Genomic DNA, 21,803 nt, shown 5'->3' with positions numbered 1-21,803 from the left:
GTGTAACATTTTACAATAACTATGTTTCACTGTATTTTTGTAGGACCTAGAGAATGTTTTAAGTTTTCAACGTATTCTGAATTTCATTATAGGAAGATTCCGAGACAGCTAAGTACTTCCGAAGGTTGGGTTCCTTACAACAGAAATTCTATAGGGCTAACAAGGGTACCCCGAGGTATGTGTCACTTTATCATAGTGCAAGCTTCTGATTTGTCAGTATAGGTCACATGTTGAATTGATATTTTACGGTTTCACCTGCACTTATTTTACTTTCGCCATATCAGCTGTTGTGTATGACATCACCGATGATAGAATGCTCTAGTGAACTTCAACACACATATTCAATTTTCACGTTTACATGTGATGTATACATTAGCTACACCTATACAGTAATGTCTTATGAAAAAATGATTTTCGTAATGCATCTTCAGTGAATTATAATATAGATATGTATTTATCACATACATGTAGATATTGACCTCTGGCATGTATTCATAAATATCCGCATTCACTTATATCTTGTTTAATTACACAGTTGACCATGATCTGTGAAAACATGTTTTCCAGCTCTAGAAAATCTTTCAAAAACTTAAAAAGAATTTGTCATTTTCATTAATTGGAAAATTTGTAATTTCTTCAGATTTTGTATTTTGGAAACAAAAACATTCTGCCAAAATAGATTGCTGTGTCATTGTATGACATACCTGATACTGAATCACAGTATGTGTATACCCTCCACTAATGTCAATACACACTTCTACATACTGTGATTCAGTATGTAGAAGTGGGTATTGACATTAGTGGAGGGGATACATACTGTGATTCAGTATGTAGAAGGGTGTATTGACATTAGTGGAGGGGATACAAATACTGTGATTCAGTATGTAGAAGTGTGGATTGACATTAGTGGAGGGTATACACTTACTGTGATTCAGTATCTAGAAGTGTGTATTGACATTAGTGGAGGGAATACACATACTGTGATTCACAATCAGGTATGTCATACAATGACACAACAATCTATTTTGGCAGAATGTTTTTGTTTCCAAAATACAAAATCTGAAGAAATTACAAATTTTCCAATTAATGAAAATGACAAATTCTTTTTAAGTTTTTGAAAGATTTTCTAGAGCTGGAAAACATGTTTTCACAGATCATGGTCAACTGTGTAATTAAACAAGATATAAGTGAATGCATCTTCAGTGAATTATAATATAGATATGTATTTATCACATACATGTAGATATTGACCTCTGGCATGTATTCATAAATATCCGCATTCACTTATATCTTGTTTAATTACACAGTTGACCATGATCTGTGAAAACATGTTTTCCAGCTCTAGAAAATCTTTCAAAAACTTAAAAAGAATTTGTCATTTTCATTAATTGGAAAATTTGTAATTTCTTCAGATTTTGTATTTTGGAAACAAAAACATTCTGCCAAAATAGATTGCTGTGTCATTGTATGACATACCTGATACTGAATCACAGGATGTGTATACCCTCCACTAATGTCAATCCACACTTCTACATACTGAATCACAGAATGTGTACCCTCCACTAATGTCAATACACACTTCCACATACTGAATCACAGTATGTGTATGCCCTCCACTAATGTCAATACACACTTCCACATACTGAATCACAGTATGTGTATCCCCTCCACTAATGTCAATACCCACTTCTACATACTGAATCACAGTATTTGTATCCCCTCCACTAATGTCAATACACACCTCTACATACTGAATCACAGTATGTGTACCCTCCACTAATGTCAATACACACTTCTACATACTGATGTGTTACATTTCACGAAAAGTAGATGTAAAGAAAGAAAAGTGTAGAATCTTCAGGAAAAGATGGCCATTATGATACCCTTAGCATAGCTGTATTGGGTAATCTCCACAGGTACAGGGGTTGAAATCTGACCTCATCAGAAATGTTGTGTTAGTTTACAAACCATCATTAGGTATTCTGCTAAAATGGTATATGTGAATTGTGTGCGAACGAAGAATGTCTGGAGAAAAAATCATTTAGGCATGCTTAATAATTCAAGTGAAATTTCAGTGTAGATTTAGGCACAAAATTGTTGGTATTTTCTTCTATTGTGCTCATCTTAAAAGTTCTTTATTGATTGTGATGTTTGTACCTGGACAGTAATCTGATACAATTTTTGATCGTCTTTTCCTGAAGGTACTACATTTGTATTAGAAATCTAAAGTTAGTTGAACATTTTATGTATAGATAGTTGTATAGGATTGCCCACAATTTTGAATGTTGTCAGTCAGTTTCATTCATTACCTGTGTACCCTGTTTTGTATATATATATGTACATGCATGTGTTACGCATGAGTCATACTCCAATCGTACTGACTGGTGTGATGTTTATTTATTTGTATATTTTGTATCAATATTTACACTGGCATTACTGGTCATCCTACACGTGGCATTTACAGAACGGACAAATAATACAGTGATTACATAACAAGGGTGGGAGTGGAGGTATAGGGTGGAGCTCATTTAAAATCCTCTCGTAATCAAATTAGGTCACGGTTAAAAATAGATTTCATGAGGAATGGATATAGTGATAGTGTATTTTTAGGAAAAATTGTTCATATGGAAAAAATAATAAAAGGTGAAATATAATTATACAGACTAAGAGTCACTTCTCTTAAAATGTTTTGCCCCTATCTGAAAAAAAAAAGATCTCTGATGGTTCACTCAGACGTAACTTTTAAAGGCAGCTAAAGATTTTTTTAAATCGTCTATTCTTATTAAACTAAGCTGAAAGCTGATGTAGAATGTGAAGTGGTACCAATACTTTCCACTGTGATTACCTGACGTTTTAAGTGTAATCCCCTTACACTGATGATACTGAAAAGTGTGTCATTACACACATTTACATGCCAATTCACCCGAAGAATCTGTCACAAATTCTTGAATATTTATTCGGAAATAATTAAATGGAGGCCATGTTCTTTTTGCTAATTTAAGTCTTCATGAATGAAATGAACTTTTGAAAAAATAAGTTATAGAAGTGATAAAAAGATTTTTTTATGGATTTTCAGGAGTTATGTTATAAATAATAACAATATATAACAGATTGTGTAATTTAAAGTAAATCTGACAATTTCACCTGTGTCTTACCTGTTCACTTGTGTGTGATGCGTACTGGCCACGCCTCCTGATGTCATGCGATAGTTTTATGTTGTCCCCACACACATTGTTCGACCTGATGTTGACATCGGTCCGTGACCACACCCCCTGATGTCATGTGATAGTTTTATGTTATCCCCACACACATTGTTCGACCTGATGTTGACATCGGTCCGTGACCACACCCCCTCGTCTGATGCATGTTTTCCATTGCAGCTCGAGTATGGTAGATGTGAATGAGTTCCCCGAGTCTGATGGCAATGTCATGTTGTAAGCATTATCCTTAATATGTAGTTACTAACCTACTCACTCCTTTCTACCTGTGATAACATCTGGGCCTAGTCTACAGCCTGGAGGTAAAATGAATATTTGTTCTGACTTTGTGGGGAGAAAATTCAGTTGCCTGTTAAGTTTGCTCAAAGTAAGCTTTTTCTTTAATATGCATTTTTGATATTCTTTCAGTTTCATTTTGAATGATAAATTGTATATGAAGTCCATATTTCTTCATTTCAATTTCAATTTAATTAAGATGTATCCAGATTTTCCATGACATTACAAAATTAACCTCTTGTGTTAAGAAAATCCCAATTAGGTAATTGTTTAAATAAAAAAAAATAAAGTAAAGATTTTTCTTGTTTTTGAAAATATTTTGCATGGAAATTTTAATATCTGTTCATCACTTAGAACAATAATTATATTTAGTGAACACCTTCAAAATGATGAAATAATATACACAAAGTATTGTCAAAAATGCAGAAATAATATACACAAATGTATTGACAAAATGCAATGAGCAAAAATGAGAAAGGTTGGCATATATCTGGCCATGGTCTTACCACAGGTATTATATAGCACTCGGCGCCACTTCATATTCTCTATCTACTATATAGTATCTTAGTTACTTACTTACTACCTAACATGTGCATACTAAACACCAATAAAAACAGTTGCATCAGTCCAACATCTTTACTGTCAGCTTTCTGAATTAAATCTCTCAGTCTTCTGTGTAAAGTCAGCTGTCTGAGTTAAATCTTTATCTTCTGTGTAAAGTCAGCTGTCTGAATTGAGTCTAAGTCTTCCGTGTAAATTCAGCTGTCTGAATTGAGTCTAAGTCTTCTGTGTAAAGTCAGCTGTCTGAGTTAAATATTAGTCTTCTGTGTAAAGTCAACTGTCTGAGTTAAATCTTTGTCTTCTGTGTAAAGTCAGCTGTCTGAATTGAGTCTTAAGTCTTCTATGTAAAGTCAGCTGTCTGGAATAAATCTCTCAGTCTTCTGTGTAAAGTCAGCTGTCTGAATTTAGTCTAAGTCTTCTGTGTAAAGTCAGCTGTCTGAATAGAGTCTAAGTCTTCTATGTTAAGTCAGCCGTCTGGAATAAATCTTAGTCTATTGCGTTAAGTCAGCAGTCTGAATTGAATCTAAGTTTTCTGTGTAATTTCAGATGTCTGAATTGAATCTAAAAAAAATAATCTGTAAAGTCAGCTGTCTGGATTAAATCTTTGTCTTTTGGGTAAAGTCAGCTGTCTGAGTTAAATCATAGTCTTCTGTGTAAAGTCAGCTGTCTGAGTTAAATCTTAGTCTCTTAAGTCATCCTGGTGCAAACTGCTGTCGGTGTTGAACCTCTCTTTTTTTCTACATTATTACGTAATATTTGAGCATTGTTTGAACTTTTGCATAAATAAATTGAGCATGCTTAAGATTTTCAATATATGCATGATGTGGAAGCATGACAGTTATAATTAACAGATGAATTAATTAAGGGCATGTATATATGGTTGATTACTGTAAAATAATAAGTTCAAACTTCATTATCAGGTTAATGACATGCATGAACCTAGGCTTTGATACAGCAGCTTAGGCCCACAAAACATCTTTGTTCCTGCTTCTCTGACCAACCCTAAAGCATATATATACATGTACCACATTTTATGCTGTTTGGTTTTCTTAATTTTTAAAGGCAAACTATGCTTATATGGCATAAAGTTGATGTGAATATTGGTTCATACACACATACAATTAAATAGATTAAGGATCAAAATCAGAAACTTGAAAGCAGAAACACAAATATTTTGGTGGGCCTTATGGGAACTTTTTGCCTGAACTTGCATGAGGAATTTTGAATTCATCTTAACTTTGAATTTTCATTTTTTTTATGGGTTTTATGTGTGAAATAGTGACAAATGTATTAAATTTCATACATTCTAAATTAAATTTCTTTCTTGGTGTAAAATTTCTTTTTGATTATGATGACATACAATGATATTTCATAAATACCCTCAGTATAAGAGAAGCTGTGATTTTTCCCTTTCTTACACTACAAAGATTAAAGAAAAATCTGTTTCAGCAGGATCCCTTGTCAGTTCATGGCTTTGGCAAAAATAAAATAGATAGAAATCTTTTCCCTTTTGCAGTACTTAATTCCACACATTAATGTAATAAGTTTTCCTTCCTGGTGATGAATAACAGTTCTGATGATAAAACATGTCCTTATTTGGATTTCCATTAGAATCGATGAATATATTATAACAATTAGACACAAATGACTGTTCTTTTACTGCTGTTTTTTTTTCTAAATTGAAGAAGCTACTTTAGATAAATATGAATTCATTTATTTGTAATCTTTATACTCGTTACATTATACAAAGGATCAGGTAGTTCAAAATTATTACGATAGCCAAAGAATAAATTTTTGGGCAACTGTGATCATCTCGAAACGATTGTCCCTGCAAAATGAACATGTATCATCTTGTAAATTTTCTGAGTGTGGGTTGTATTTCTGATCATGAATAAAATCTTAAATAAACATGAGATCTTTGTCGCTTGTAAGAAGACTTTTGTCTTGGTTTAAATGGCTTATAAATTCAAGTTTCCTTCTCTTCACAGGGATTTACAACAAAGCATGCCGACCCCGGCTGATTTCTCAGACCAACTGGTAAGTCATCAGGGCGTTAGAAATCTTCAGTTTTGAAAAACAAACACTGGTATTTGGGGTAAGAGTAATATTAGGTTGCAGTAGGAGTAACCATTTTGACGGAAGTGTTGCACTATGATTTCTTCTTTCAAATATATGTAAAGAAAAAAAGCAGAAGATTTGCATAATTTGCACACCCAGCACAAAAACGATTTTGAGAAAAATATTTGTTTGTAAGGCCAATATACTTAACATAAAGGGCCTGGATTAAATGCATCCAATTTATAATAAAATTTCTCTGTAAAACCTTTTTTATTAATCATGTTAATTGAATGAAATTCTGTACAAAGAAAAGCTAATGATGATGTTTTTGTAACACAGACCCAGTCACAGACCTCGTTGACGTACTCGCAACATTCCCATCAGTCACAGCAGTCCCAGGACACTCGCTTCGAGCAAGGTAAGTGTACATCCACATCAGGTCGCAAAATCTCCATTTTCAGTGTCCGGTTGATATTTTGCATTCGATTTGCTTGTGTGCTGTAAATTTGATATTTGTCATGTCAGTGTGATCATTGGACAAGCCACTCTGTCAATGTGAGCAACTCTGGTGAGACTGGGGTAAAACAAAATATTTTCAAACCAATGATTATTCAGGGAAATAGCTGAAAGTCGTTGCACTGTTACAATGTTCAAGCAATAATAAGGTCAGTAGGTATGTCTATTTGACTCTGATGAATACTTCATATTTCATGTGTCGTTACAGTTTTTACTTTGATTGTTTTCCAGAGTTGTCCCAGTCGACGGCCTCAGAGGACTACTACCGCCAGTCTCAACAGTCCCTGGAGACTACAGGCAGTCATGAGTTACCACAACAACAACAACCGCACGTGTTTCCTGACGGAGGCGTCATGATGAACGGTCGCATGTATAGTCCCATAATGCAACACCAGCCTTTGCATCCACCACAAACGCCCCCACAGCCACCCCGCATGGACCCGTCCTATGCCAGCAGGGCAGCGGCACTTCCCGCGTACCGACCAAGTCCATCCTACGATACAGTGATGAGACAGAGAGTCAACCAGCCGCAGCAAATACAGAACAACACACAGATGTACGGACAACAGCAACAGGGGGAGACAATTTCGTACTCCAGTCAGCAAGGAGAGACAATTTCATACACTGGTCAACAAGGGGAGACCATTTCATACACTGGCCAACCAGGGGAGACCATTTCATATACTGGCCAACAAGGGGAGACAATTTCATATACCGGCCAACAAGGGGAGACAATGCAATTCTCCGGTCAGCCCAGCGAGGGTTTACAATATACTGGACAACAAGGTGATGGGATGTCTTTCCCCCATCAACACGTAACGTCTGAAATGTCTCAGTATGGTCCTCCAGAAAACGATTATGTCAATAGTACAACAATCCAAAACTACAGCAATAGCACTATGTATGCCAATGTGTTTCAAGAGGAGAAGGCCAACTACCTCCAGCAGTACCGACCAGAGAGTAATCTCATTATGCAGACTACATACAGCACACCGGAGCTCAACTCCCAGGGGCAGCTGCCCCAGTATAGTACAGACAATGGGTTGAATGAGCCCCTTCCCTTTCAGTACAAACCTCCTCCTCCATACCCCAGGGCCAGTAGTAGTAGTCCAGATCTGGCTGTGCAGACCAGCCGTGCCAACAACATTGGTGATAGTCCTGATTTAGTGTCACGGAAGAATTTGGGTATGTCTGCTCTGGCACTCCAGTCGAATCTTGATAAAAGTGTGGAAAATTTGGCCGATGTTGTTCCAAAGCAAGGTCAAAATGTTGTGATGGATCCAACCAGACTGGACACTACAACTCAGATAGCCATCGATCAGGTTGAGCTGAACGAGGGGTCCAGCCCCGTGGACAATGATGACGCTTCCAGTGACCACTCAGGCGCGACATTCCACGCCCGTGATACGGACAGTGAAGTAGAGGATGGTGGGGGGGACAGGACTTTAAAGCGAGAAGGCAGTAAGTCACAAATACAGATAAAATATGTGGCCCCAAGTAAAGCTCCCCCGCCCTCAACATCCAAGGAAGTGGTCACACGGAGGGAAAGTTTTCGAAGGATGATGATTGCTCGGACCACTGGTCAACTCAATCCCCCTGCCCTATGTGGTGAGGAACAGGCGGGGGCATCAGGGGCTATCGGATCAAATGTTAAATCAGAAAATGACGTTATTCCTGAGCAGGCAGACATTGATCTTGATGCATTGAAATTAGAAAAGGCTAAAGTTGATAGAAATTTGTCATTCCAATCAAAGTTAGAAAGAAAGACTTCCATCCAATCGAGTTTAGAGAGAAATAGACTCAGCCAAACGAAAGGCCAGTCAACGTTAGAAAGAAAATCTTCCAGCCAATCGAAAGGCCAGTCAACATTAGAAAGAAAATCCTCTAGCCAATCGAAAGGCCAGTCAACGCTAGAGAGAAAAGCATCCAACCAATCGAAAGGTCAGTCAACATTAGAAAGAAAATCATCCAATCAATCAAAATTGCAATCAACTTTAGAAAGGAAAGCATCTAACCAGTCGAAAGTTGAAAGGACTTCTTCCATACAATCTCATTCGAGTAGTGTGTCTGGTGGTAGTTCAGTGTCAATGACTGAGAGGAGCTCCCCTGGTGGAGATCCTGACTCCTTCCTAAGCTTGAGCTTCGTACCCCCGGTGGGCAATTACATGAGGGAAGAGACAGTGAAAAAGATAAAGGAACTAACGGAGAGAGAAGAGGAATTCAATAAGGACTACCTCAGTGATTCTGACCCAGAGGAGGTAAGTGTGCCTTGCAAAAATCGGGAAATGTTTTGAAGAAAATTGTATTGTGCGAAAATTTAAATCAGATCCGATGAAACGATCTGTCATTCTTAATGGATCTATTGACTGAAAATATGAAAAAAAAAATATTGTAAGTTATTCATGATACTTTTTTTACCAATATTTTCATTTGAATTGATGCATGCTTGTTTATGTCGAAACACTTTCAACCACGAATCTACCGGTAGTATAAAATCATAATGCAAAAAACTTTTTAGAAAGACATTTTTATGTCGTATCCTTTGGCAATCTTTTGTAAACATTTCACGTCCATATTTACAGGAGGGAATTAAACGACGCATTGGTCCACTAAAGATGGCCGCTCTCAATGGTCTGACATTGTCACGGCCAATGGTGCTAGCCCTGATGAACGATGAGAGCAGAGCTCCGAAGGACGAACGGGTATGATGAACTGCCCTGCCCAAGACATGATTATTGTCCTGTAATACTGAATGAAATATTTACCCTAGACTTGAGATTGCTAAATTAGCCATCTGTTTATACTAGAATATATGAGGACATTCTTTTTTAAGCTGTCCAAGATTTCGAATTAAAAATGCTCCAAACTACATCTTGTAATTATAAATAAACAGGAAATCTTTTTTTTAAAGTACTGTGAATGTACATTTTTACCAGTAGTCTTATTTAAGTCACTTTTGATGCTTTAGCTACTGTACTAAATGATGTGGTAATCAGTATGATAACAGTGTATTGTGTAATTTCCTTATCATTTCAAGCAAATTGAAGTGAGAAGCATTACCGAGCACTTGAATTTCGGCACAATTTGGACAAAATGTAGCTTTACCTATGTTTGGATATGGCATGAAGTGGTGAATATATACTTATCTAAAATCAATGTGGTTCTTCTTTTCAGAGGAAGCTACTAGAAACAAAACTGTCAGAGAATCTCGTATTTAAAGAATTTGAAGAAATTCCCAAAAAGGTGCCATCTATGGAATGTCAAAGTGCTAAACTCACCGAAAATGAATCTCGTAATCGTTTCCGCGATGTGCTCCCCTACGACAGCACCAGGGTGAAAATCAGTCCCAGGAAAGACAACCCATCCGGATATATAAACGCATCACATGTAAAGGTATGGCATCCCCGTCTAGCTGGTGTACGAATGAAAACTAGACTGGTTTTTGCAAAAAACGTTACTCATGATTTTTGTATGATTACATCACACAATCAGCCAAAAATCTTTCAGAAAATATCATCAATGGTAATAAAATGGTCAAATTCTATGCACATAGTTGTATGAAATTTGTTGATTTATTCCAACCTTTGACCTCATTTAATCCTGCCTGGCCTTGTTTACAGGTCTATCGATCTTTACTGTAGGAGTTTTGTTATGTCATTTCAATATATTTAATATTTGTTTATTTCATTTTGTTACTTTATAAATGATTGACCTTTGTTGACCTTTATGACCTTGTTTGACCTTGTTGCAGCTGCCAGTAGATGACCGAGTGTGGTGGTATATAGCTACACAGGCGCCCATGTCAAACACGGCCGTTGACTTTTGGCAGATGGTCTGGGAACAGGAAGTGGATGTGATCGCCATGCTTACTGCCGTTGTGGTATGTTCTTGTTTGTTATTATTGAAATATGTTCATTATGGCAAGCATCTCGCTGAAAAATGTTCATTGTGACTATGGTCATATTTTTCTGAAAAATGGTCCTAGTGGTTGATATTTCAGGATATGACTTGGAGGTATAACATTTCAGATATAAAGTGTGTGCTTATTGCATGTAGACTTATGGACTTGTTAAAAATATAAAATATACCAACCTCTAGGAGTAACTAACGGACAAAACCTGAATCTATTTTCACTATGATCTGCTTCCAGGAGCTGGGAAAGAGGAAGTGCTATGAGTACTGGCCCCAGGAGATTGGACCGGAACACAAGATCATCTTTGGCCAGGTAGGTGGTAGGCTTTTTAGGGAAGCATATGTCATTTGTTTGTAAACACTAGGCATTTCCTGACTAGCCCAGTGCATAACTGTGTGATATGTACTAATAAATCTGTATGTAAGAAGGGGCTTCATGGTCAACCACTTTGATATAATTCCAAATTGTGTTTTAGTGCCTGTTACAATAACATTGATTGGCTCAAAATTCTAAACTTACATATGATCTGCAAAAGTCGGTGTTATTTGCTATTGGAATGAAAATTGGGACGTTTTTTGTAGAACTCCATTGGTATTTTCAGATCACAGTTTTCAGTGTTTTTTTTATTGAATTGGTGGAATTGGGATAGGAATGATAGATATTGCAACGAGAATTTCCCTATTTAACTCTATATCAAGTCGAATGGCCTTCATTATGCTATAGCTACTCATGCAGTAAGAAGCTAGATTCCCCCTTTGTACTCTCCTGATGATTGAATACAATTGATATCAAATCATACACAAAATTATTATCTACACACATCAGTTCAAACATATATATGTTGTGTTCCTCTTTGAGATGACCCTTTTGGTTGTATTACAGTTTGAGATGACCCTATACTTGTTTTACAGTTTGGGATGACCCTGTACTTTGTTTAAAGTTTGAGATGACCCTGTACTTTGTTTTACAGTTTGAGATGACCCTGTACTTTGTTTTACAGTTTGAGATGACCCTGTACTTTGTTTTACAGTTTGAGATGACCCTGTACTTTGTTTTACAGTTTGAGATGACCCTGTACTTTGTTTTACAGTTTGAGATGACCCTGTACTTTGTTTTACAGTTTGAGATGACCCTGTACTTTGTTTTACAGTTTGAGATGACCCTGTACTTTGTTTTACAGTTTGAGATGACCCTGTACTTTGTTTTACAGTTTGAGATGACCCTGTACTTTGTTTTACAGTTTGAGATGACCCTGTACTTTGTTTTACAGTTTGAGGTGACCCTGATGTTCTGTAACGACTCCCTGTGCTATGTGACAAACAGAATCTCTGTGGTCCACCTGCCCACAAAGAAGGAGCGCCAGCTGTGGCACCTCCAGTACACCGACTGGCCGGACCACGGCTGTCCTGAGGATATGTACGGCTTCTTGGGTGAGCATTTACTTCTCTTGGTCAAGGTGAACCAGTTGACCTTGACGTCTAGAGCATCTTCTTGACTGTGTGGAATATATGTTGCATGATAAGACATTGAAGAGGATCTAAAAATTACTGCCAAAAATTGCTGTAACAAAATACCCTACTCATCAAGATCAGGTGAATTATTGCTTGTTGTGTCGCCAGAAAGTTTTGCTGGAATATGAACTTTGCTGTATTATCTCGTATGAAACCATGAATTTTTGATTCTGTTAATTGTTTGATACAACAGCTACAGATCATCATCAACATATATTTGCATTTCCACTGCAATTTCCTCTATAAGCATCACTTGAAAGAAATCAAAAGCTATGAGGAAGGCTTAGGGTTCTGTCCCCTGGCCGAGACATAATACCAGAGTCTGTAAAAAATGGTAGTTTCTACTCCTGCATAACGCTCAGCAATTTAGGAGTAGGACGACAGGTTCGCCCTTTGTCCGTATAATGTGACCGGATGGGGTGTCCTGCTGGGTGTCTTCGGCAGTATGTTTCAGTGAGGTAGCACTATAAAGTCGGCATCAGTTCCGTGCTATCACAAGAAGACAAACATGAACATATCGCAGCCTCCCAAAACACAAGCATACACTTCCGCATGCATCTTGCACACAGGGAAGGCCGTACTTAAATGACCATAGCTGTTGATAGGACGTTAAACAATACTTAACCAAACCAATTATAAAAGCTATGAACGCAATTCGATCAGCATCATTTGTAAGCTTCTCCTTCCACCTCGAATAACATGACACAACCCTTGGAAGCAAACATTTTGGTAACCAATTTGCATTCATACCGGCATAAAATTGAAAAAAATGTCGTTCAATCCTTACGTGTAGTAACACCTATACAGCCAAGTATAAACTTGTTATATACATTATACCATCATTGGTCAGGAGGGTTGAAATCAATCATTTTGAATTCCGGAAAATACCCGACAGTCATCCATAAAAACTTTGTAATATACTTAATTATAATTTCCGGACAGCCTTCCATTTTGTTATTTTGAATGGGAGTCTTGACTTCTGGAAGAAAAAAAACATGAGGATTGAAGAACAATGTGTCAATTATGTTTTATTCTGAGAGTTTGTCAGAAGTTCCAGGAGAAAGGGATAACACTCTGTAACACAGTTGAAAGCATTAAACCATTGAAGTTCTATTTGGTGAAGTCCAAGTATATTTTTGGACCTTTCTGCCTTCATTTTCCTGTAATAAGACCATAATAATTGTGATAACTGTTTATATGTGCAGGATTCCTGGATGAAGTAGAGTCGGTACAGAGACTGGCAGAGAGCGAGGAGGGTAGTGGGAAGAAGTTGCCGATCCTCGTCCACTGTAGTGCTGGGGTGGGGCGTACTGGTGTGGTCATCCTCACACAAGTGATGAAGTGGTGTCTGGAACACAACCATGTAAGTACTCAGCCATGGTGGTCTGGGAGGCTAGCATAACTCACTTACAGTGGGTAGAAGTCAGGATGGATAGACAGGGGGGAGTTTTACTCATTTATTGTGGGATGTAGAGGCAATCTTAGACTTCAGGTTCTTGACTGCTTTTGTCCTATGAGGTGATGGTTTTGTATTATGAGTTGAAATAATATAGCAAACCTGGAACTCTAATACTGTGAAATCATATTTTTGTGGGGCTCAAATTTCATGGTTTCCCGATTATCTACCATCTTGTGGGTACATGAGTTTGTGGATGACAAATATGTCAAGCTTGTGGACCTATGAATTCGTGGATGAAGATTATCCACAAAATCAATGAAATTAAAAAAAAAACACGGAAATTTGTGATTTCACATGTCAATCTGATACATCAAAATATGCTTAGCATGACAAATTTGTCTGGTAACCTGATATATATATTCCCTGTTTAAGCTGGTAATGTAATAACAATAAGTATTTCCCTATCATCTATACAACAATATCAGATAAAGTGCCTCCTGATCCTCATATATAATCAATTCTGTAAAACAAGATGCAATCCCGAAGTGAGGACAATCACATTGCTGAACTCAATGTTTATAAAATCTCTGTTATTTCATTGTAGGATATAGATCTACAGAAAGCCCTGGGATCCATTCGACAGCAACGCATGTACCTGGTTCAGACTGTCGGACAGTACAACTTCATACACAAGACACTCATACAGTATCTGAAAAACACAAGACTCATATGATCCATCACCCCAACGTAACAGAGGACCACACCTTCCGTAAAACTTTAACTAACTGGAAGTGTGGATCAAAGTTCACAACAAAGAAACAAAGATACCACTCATAGCACAGATGCTGGTCACGATGTGCTCAAATGGAAGGCTACAGGTAGCCTTTTTTGAGAGAAATGGATCTTATGTGTTCAATTTCAGATTGAACCTCACTGTGAACAAATTTCAGGGATTGCACTACACTGAAAAAGATTTTATATGATTTTAATTTCATTGAAATTGAAAAAGATTCATAAAATTGAAGACATTCAGAATGGATGGCTATCAGAGAGATAGTGCTTACCATGTATAGACATTGCCAAGGTCAGTGCCTAGCCATGTACAACAGCAATAATATAGTGTGTGTGATTGTTTGACTGTTGGTGTCAAGGAAGAAAAAGCGACAAAATGTGAGACGTGCTGCAAGGGGGGAAAATGTGAAACTTCTACATGCTTGAAATGTGAAATGATGAACATGTGATTTTTTTTCTAACGATCTGCATATGAAAATGTGAAGGATAATGTTTCACATTTCAACAATATGTGAATCAGTTGGAGATGTTCGTTTGTAATTTTATGCTTCACCTGTGCCATATACACACATCGATATTATAAAAACATTGTTTTTTCTCTCAGTTACAAATCACTTCATTTATATTGTCAGCATTCATTATATAATGAAACTATATATGTAATCTCTGTTTTGAATCTGTAAAATGTACAACTATAAAACTTAACAGATATAAAGAAAAAGTTCTTGTGACATATTGTTTGAATTGTAGCTATAAGTTGGACTGTGATTTATTTCAAATATAAGGAGAAATATTTCAATCTGGACAGTACTAGTAATGTCAAGACTTTACCATGATCAGTGAGTCCAACATAAAATTGATGGGAAACATAACTGATGTATCCCATCAACAGAGCTTCAACATGCTTTCATAATCTTTATCGTGACCGGTTCCAAAAGAAGCTGAAGATTTCATATTTTTTCAGGTTTGTTTGCTTATTGAAGTCATTGCCTTACGAAGGAAAGCTAATACTGTTTAAATTTACTCATGATATTAAGATAGCTATGAAGGAATTTATAAGGAAGAATTGTAAGACATGAAATGACATTGTCTTGTAGGCAAATAATAGTATGCAATATAGTTTTGTTTTGCAAAAAAAAATCTTGTGATATTTTTTGAAATTTTTATTAAGATTTATTATTATTATGCTGTGAAATGTGTATTTACGAGGCTAGAATTGTGATTGAATGGCAACTTGAAGTTTTTTGTTGTGGTATGACTTTTGTGAACATTTACAGATTAAGAGTTGGAAGATCAGTTATGAAATAATTTAATAATCCCGAAATTATACATAAATGTACAAAATTTTAAGCCTAATTGAAGTCAGTCATTTAATTGATTCATTCAATATTCATGAATCAATCCTAGTATTTTTGTGTTTCTTTGATTTCTTAATTTGATATAAAAAAAATGCCAAACAATTGACTTAAATAATCAGCATTTCTATAATAATATCCACTTGCCCATTACATACTCTGCGTACAACAACTCATGTCTAGATTGACATATTGGGTGTTCCTATGTAAATTCTTTTTAAATTGATCTAGTCATTGATTGAAATGTTCTGTTGGTTGAAAATGACTTTTGCTTTGTTGTGAAATATTGCATCCCATTTTCATTGCTTCTTTTAAAAATCAGTGTGTAAATTTTCGTTCAGTAGACTGATCACTTGTTCATCTGATAGAGAATTCGAAATAATGTGAGTGCTATATATACATAAAAATGAATTTTGTTCATTGGTTTAAAAAAAAACCCACAAGAAAACATTTTTTTATTGTTAACAGAAACCATTCTGAAGTGAAAGCTGATAATATGTTACAAGTGAATGGTTGTGAACATGCCAGTATGATGTGATTGAGATTTCTTGGTGCAATATTGATATTTGTTGTGTAGATGTTTATTTGTCACAAGTATAAATGTTTTCAACTCATAATGATTGTACTTACAGCCACAAATCTTCATGGACAACGAGTTTGGGTAAAACATTAATGGGTACATTGTACTTTAGATATTATAGAGTGATTGAAAAATCACTAAGTCAGGATTATATTTTCCTAATATTTTAAGTCTGTGGTACACATTTAAAATATGAACTGATATCCATGCAAATTATATTGACCTTGTACATGGTATGTTATGTAGGCGGTTGTGAGGGTTGTATTGATTTGAAATAACTTTTTTTTTTGATGGACACAAGATATATTTTGAAAAGAAACCTATAAAAATCATGACAGATAAAATTTTGACAATCATGTGTAAAGAAAACCCTATGCTAAACCTCTACCTTTCTAAGTCATTTGATTAAAATTACATCGTGTTTGAGCTTGGTAGTGGTGTCCTTATTGAATTTTGTTTGGTGGAAACTTGTTGAAATATGACCTTGATAAAGAAAAATATTCATCAGGTCAAGGGTGTTATATTTCGGAAACAAAGTACTTTGTTTTACTAACATCTTCTTTCCGAAAGAAATCTACTCATTTGAATTAAAAAATAAATTATGAACATGAACTATATTCTATGCACTGTACATGGAATTCCATTCCAATAATTCAGACTCGGTGAATTAATTTATTGATGATACAGTTGAAAGTTGCGTTACAATGAACTGCAATAACACGCAGTTAGGTCAGACTGGTGTCAATCAAAACGTTCTAAGGGAGATAACTCGGCAGGTACCACGTGTGTGGGAAACCAACATTGCCCAGACTTACCAGATTTATTCAATGCTATGGTAATATCTAATTTCATTTTAATTAAATCCTGAAAAGCATTTTGAACGTATCATTGTTAATTCATTCTACGTGTAGGTAGATTTTTTTCCCTGTATATTAATTTTATGTGTGCAAAAGTTGCTTCTAAATATTTTTAACATTTTTGTTTTCATAAAGTGAATATCTCCTAAAGAAATCATATGCAGAATAGTTTCCATATAAGTTGCACATTTTTTCATATATATATCCATATATATATATACATTTTTTTAAAGTTGTAACATAATCATAGATATTATACTCAACATATATTTTATCAAAGTACATAGTTTTTCCTGCTTCTCCCAAACATTTTTCACTGTACATATATTATTAAATTCAACAGTTATAATCATTTTCTGTTACAAATAATATTCTTGTCTAAACATTTTTCTTTGCTTTCCAGTAATAAACCCTTAAGTTCTCTGTGATACTGACACAAGGTTGTAGGCAAACACTAGTTTCTGTATTCTGTAAGAAAACAGTTATGGACTATATCAAACTTATCCTATTGGATGGAGTTATGAACTATTTCAAACTTATCCTATCGAAGCTTTTCAGAGACACATCACCCTGATATTTGAAAACTCGAAATGACACGAGGCTTATACATTGTATATGAAACATGGATATATCTTGATTAAATATCCTTCCTCCCCTCCTGTACAATAATTATGGACTAGACCTAGGAGAAATCAAATATCCTTCCTCCCCTCCTGTACGGTAATTATGGACTAGACCTAGGAGAAATCAGTATTATACTAGCTGTATCACCCTGTAAAGCTGGAGAGTGTTGACTATGTTATCTGTTATACCTTAGAAGTCCTATGTAACGTGTAGTGTCTACATCTTGCCAAATACATTTAAATTACAGACGTTCTTCTTGTCAGTTCAAACTTTAGATGTGTAGCACTATCAGATTACTTCATATCACTTTGTTATCGTTGAACAAATCATTTTCGTATTTGTTTGTTTTTCTAGTACACGAACATAAGCATAATTAAAAAAGAATTGTTTTCCTCATCAAATAGTTAAATACATGATGTGACATTTGAGTTTAAACATTGGTATAAATTAACTGTATTAATCTCATTTCTATATCACATACTATGTATAGAAACTTATATAGATTTCTATGTGAGCTGCTTTACTGAAGATCTGTTTGTCGAATCTCGCCAATGGACTTGGATAGCGTAAATGTCAGAATCTTTATCATGAATCGGATAGGGACCAGTGCCATTACAAAAAGTGTTTCAATTTCAAGTGAACTGTAAGTTAACATCAGAGAATCTGTATATACAAGACAACTTCAAATGTATTTAGAGTGAAGTTCATGGTTCATTTATACATATTTGCCACATTTTTTTATTAAAGGACATTCTTGATTTTTCACCCTCATTCTTAATGTTTGAAATAACAGAATTCCTTACAAGCAATTTATGCTCAAATTCAGTTCGTTGAATAACTTTGGTATTTTACACGATTCTTTTGTCAGATTTCGCTTGTTGTAAGAACTTTCAGACACTTAAAGATATTTTTCCGCAAAGTCTTTCTGCATAAAGTTTTATTAAAATTTTGCATGTATGCATATTATATATATTTGTTTCCTGTTTTATAAGGAATTGGAATGAGATGATATACTCATGAAATTAAATATAAATAGTACAAATGTAGATTCTTCACTTATTTAAAGATAAAAATAACTTCTGATTCTATGTAAAATGTAAATGGCACCAACAATTCACCTTGGTTGTTTATAGAAATGTTCTTTTGTCATCGTGATGTCGTTACATACGTTGTTTATCATTTATCATCAAAAGAAAATATTTATCCTTTTTTTAAATTCCTAAATAACATGTACCACTAAACCTGTACACAGCCATGATGGCGTTCAGCAGGGTTGCAAAAATAAAAATACAAGTCTACGAGTTTGTCTTGTTTTCTGTTGTTCACTGGAATACTGTGGTTACGGATTTCTTCACCCGGACTGTCAACATCTCGTTCTGGTATCACGACATGTATCAGTAATTGATTAAGTCCTGCATGTCACAGTAAAATACATGTAATCGTGATATAGAGTTATTAGGGATAAACAAAAAAGTTCTGAATACCGGTATAAAACTGTTTTCATGCTCAAAGTAATGTTATCAAGCCAACTAACCATGGGAATGGTACTCGGGGACAAATTTTAACAAAATGCTTACAAAAATGGAAATAATAGATGAACTTGTACTTTTCCCCCTTAATTAGGAATTGATCTAGAACACGGAATCTGATTTTGAGCAGTAGAGCAATTTTGTAAATAAAGAGGCAAATATCTACCAATGCGGGACCAGGATATTTCTCTGAAAATTAATCCAGCATATGTCTTGCAAAACAATGAGTTTGAAACATTCACTGATTTAGTGATCTGAATGCTCCCTAACAGAATGAAAGTCTTCCTGCACATACCGGCAAAAACATTGCCGCATCTAAATAGCATTAAGCCCCTCGGCATTGAACCATTGATTCCAATAACCCTACCAGCTACAAAGTTATAACGGAAGGTATATAGGAGGTGTGAAGGTCACACTTTACAACGGGGGGTATATATAAGGTATGAAGGTCACACTTTACAACGGGGGGTATATATAAGGTATGAAGGTCACACTCTACAACGGGGGGGGGTATATATAAGGTATGAAGGTCACACTTTACAACAGGAGGTATATATAATGTATGAAGGTCACACTCTACAACGGGAGGTATATATAAGGTATGAAGGTCACACTCTACAACGGGGGGTATATATAAGGTATGAAGGTCACACTCTACAACGGGGGGTAAATATAAGGTATGAAGGTCACACTTTACAACAGGAGGTATATATAATGTATGAAGGTCACACTCTACAATGGGGGGTATATATAAGGTGTAAATGTCACACTCTACAACGGGAGGTATATATAAGGTGTAAATGTCACACACTACAACGGGAGGTATATATAAGGTATGAAGGTCACACTCTACAACAGGAGGTATATATAAGGTATGAAGGTCAAGCATATGAACATAATCATTGTTTAACATTCATTTACACAAACACAAAAGACTTCCCGTTACATTTAATACAACACTTCATGAGTGATATTTAAGCATCATCATTTCTCAATTATATTATATATCTCAATAGATAGTTACATGGCAATCTAGGGAACCATTTCACATAACGTTAGTGCAGGCAAATTCGGAACATATTTTAGTAAGGGTTTCGGGTAACAATTCGTCCAAATATGCATGTATCAAAATGCCACCAAGAACCAGTTCATCAGAAGATTTGACTGAAATGCCTATAATTAAACATTGTTGTAAACATGCATGAATGACGTCGCGCAGAAACATTTGTGATGTCATCTGGCCTTCAATGGTTTTTCTCGAAAGTGCAGGCAGTTTCACCACCTTCAAATATTTCACTAATTTGCAAGTAATAAAAGTGTTTAAATGTAAAACGTATTGATGCGAACAGCTCCAAATGTGTGTGTGTAACAATGATTAACATTGAAATGAATGGCTTTTCTTAGTTGTGACAGTTAGTTTTAAATAACTTGAAGACACTGATTAATGCTGTTTGAGTAAGACGGTTAGGATCTGCTGAGATGAGGTCTTTTACATGCATCGCACTGAAGACTCTGTCCTGAACAAATATAAACCTTCAAATCGTTGCCCAAAACTATTTTTTCATCGGTTACGGATGAGAGCTAGGGCTTTCAATGGTCTCTTCCCCCCACTGACTTATAGATAATTTGTCGCATGTACCTCTCCGATTGCCTTCTTGCACGTCAACGGGAAACATCTCGTGCACTGAAACGTTATTTTGGGCTTAAAAACTTATTCAACAGAGACTGTCCCAGGTCTTGTAAATGTGTTTGCTTTTTCATGTAAAAATCAGTCTTTGGTAAAAACGCTTGTTATAGTTGTCGGTCTATACGTACAATCATCATGCGATTGTACAGCAGTACTTTCAGGCTGACAACAAATTAATTTCATATAAACCTAGAACGTTTCTTAATTGTATTTTAATTAAAGTGTTGTAAGATGGCTGAATGTTAGATGTAAAAAAATACATCTAAAAAGATACTGGTTGATTGTTTTCTATAAACACCATTGCATCAAAATGGAGCATTGGGTCCTCAATACATTGTATGTACCAAAGTACACTTGTAGAAAGACATGATGCTTGCATTGACGGCTCAGTCGACCATAAAACTGTGTTTAGATATGCCGGGTATTTTCAATTTGTATGTAATGCATTTACACTAATTCCTCACCAACAGGCCTCAGATTAGATCAGCTGATCACAAAAACCTGAAAACATTTTAAACTTGAAACATTCTGTAACTTCAACCTCAGGAACCTGAATGAAACTGCTGCCCTCTACCAAATAAGAACCACACACAAAGTAATTGTATACCTGACTTTTATTTCAATCATTGTTTCTATTTCTCTGATGCAAATATATTTAATATATTTCTCATAAGTTAATATTCTCATTTCCCAACCTGTAGACTGGTACTCAACATCTGACAGTGCTTCTCAATGAGATAATTATGACACACCTATTGTTAACGCTCGGACAATACTAAATTAAAGTTTCTTAACATTTTCTTCAGGTTGGTAAGTATTGATTATGAAAAGTTCTTTTTTACACAACCAATACAGTTTTCTTTGTGACGTTTCGATGACAACTACGATAAAATCATATCATACTAGTCATCGAAACGTCACATAAAA

At 35.6% G+C, this 21,803-nt stretch overlaps 1 protein-coding gene across 4 annotated transcripts in view; it reads left to right on the top strand.

Moving 5' to 3' along the window:
• Window positions 1–18,958, top strand: part of LOC110462796 (tyrosine-protein phosphatase non-receptor type 14-like) — a 34,222-nt gene extending 15,264 nt beyond the window's left edge. For 3 of the 4 annotated variants that reach the window (XM_021516973.1, XM_021516974.1, XM_021516975.1), the window contains exons 8-19: window positions 93–175; window positions 3,381–3,434; window positions 6,044–6,092; window positions 6,453–6,531; window positions 6,861–8,887; window positions 9,212–9,331; window positions 9,804–10,022; window positions 10,381–10,509; window positions 10,780–10,854; window positions 11,813–11,972; window positions 13,259–13,416; window positions 14,057–18,958. In XM_021516973.1, coding sequence (XP_021372648.1) covers window positions 93–175; window positions 3,381–3,434; window positions 6,044–6,092; window positions 6,453–6,531; window positions 6,861–8,887; window positions 9,212–9,331; window positions 9,804–10,022; window positions 10,381–10,509; window positions 10,780–10,854; window positions 11,813–11,972; window positions 13,259–13,416; window positions 14,057–14,185 — 3,282 coding nt within the window. In that variant the 3' untranslated portion in view covers window positions 14,186–18,958. The remainder of the gene's footprint in view (window positions 1–92; window positions 176–3,380; window positions 3,435–6,043; window positions 6,093–6,452; window positions 6,532–6,860; window positions 8,888–9,211; window positions 9,332–9,803; window positions 10,023–10,380; window positions 10,510–10,779; window positions 10,855–11,812; window positions 11,973–13,258; window positions 13,417–14,056) is intronic. The other variant, XM_021516976.1, reaches the window with a different exon arrangement.
• Window positions 18,959–21,803: the final 2,845 nt, after the last annotated feature.

This window comes from Mizuhopecten yessoensis, unplaced genomic scaffold (genome assembly GCF_002113885.1).
Source record: "Mizuhopecten yessoensis strain PY_sf001 unplaced genomic scaffold, ASM211388v2 scaffold10831, whole genome shotgun sequence".
Classification (NCBI taxonomy): domain Eukaryota; kingdom Metazoa; phylum Mollusca; class Bivalvia; order Pectinida; family Pectinidae; genus Mizuhopecten; species Mizuhopecten yessoensis.
The sequence above is the reverse complement of the archived record's forward strand: the minus strand, read 5'-3'. Positions and strand labels throughout refer to the sequence as shown.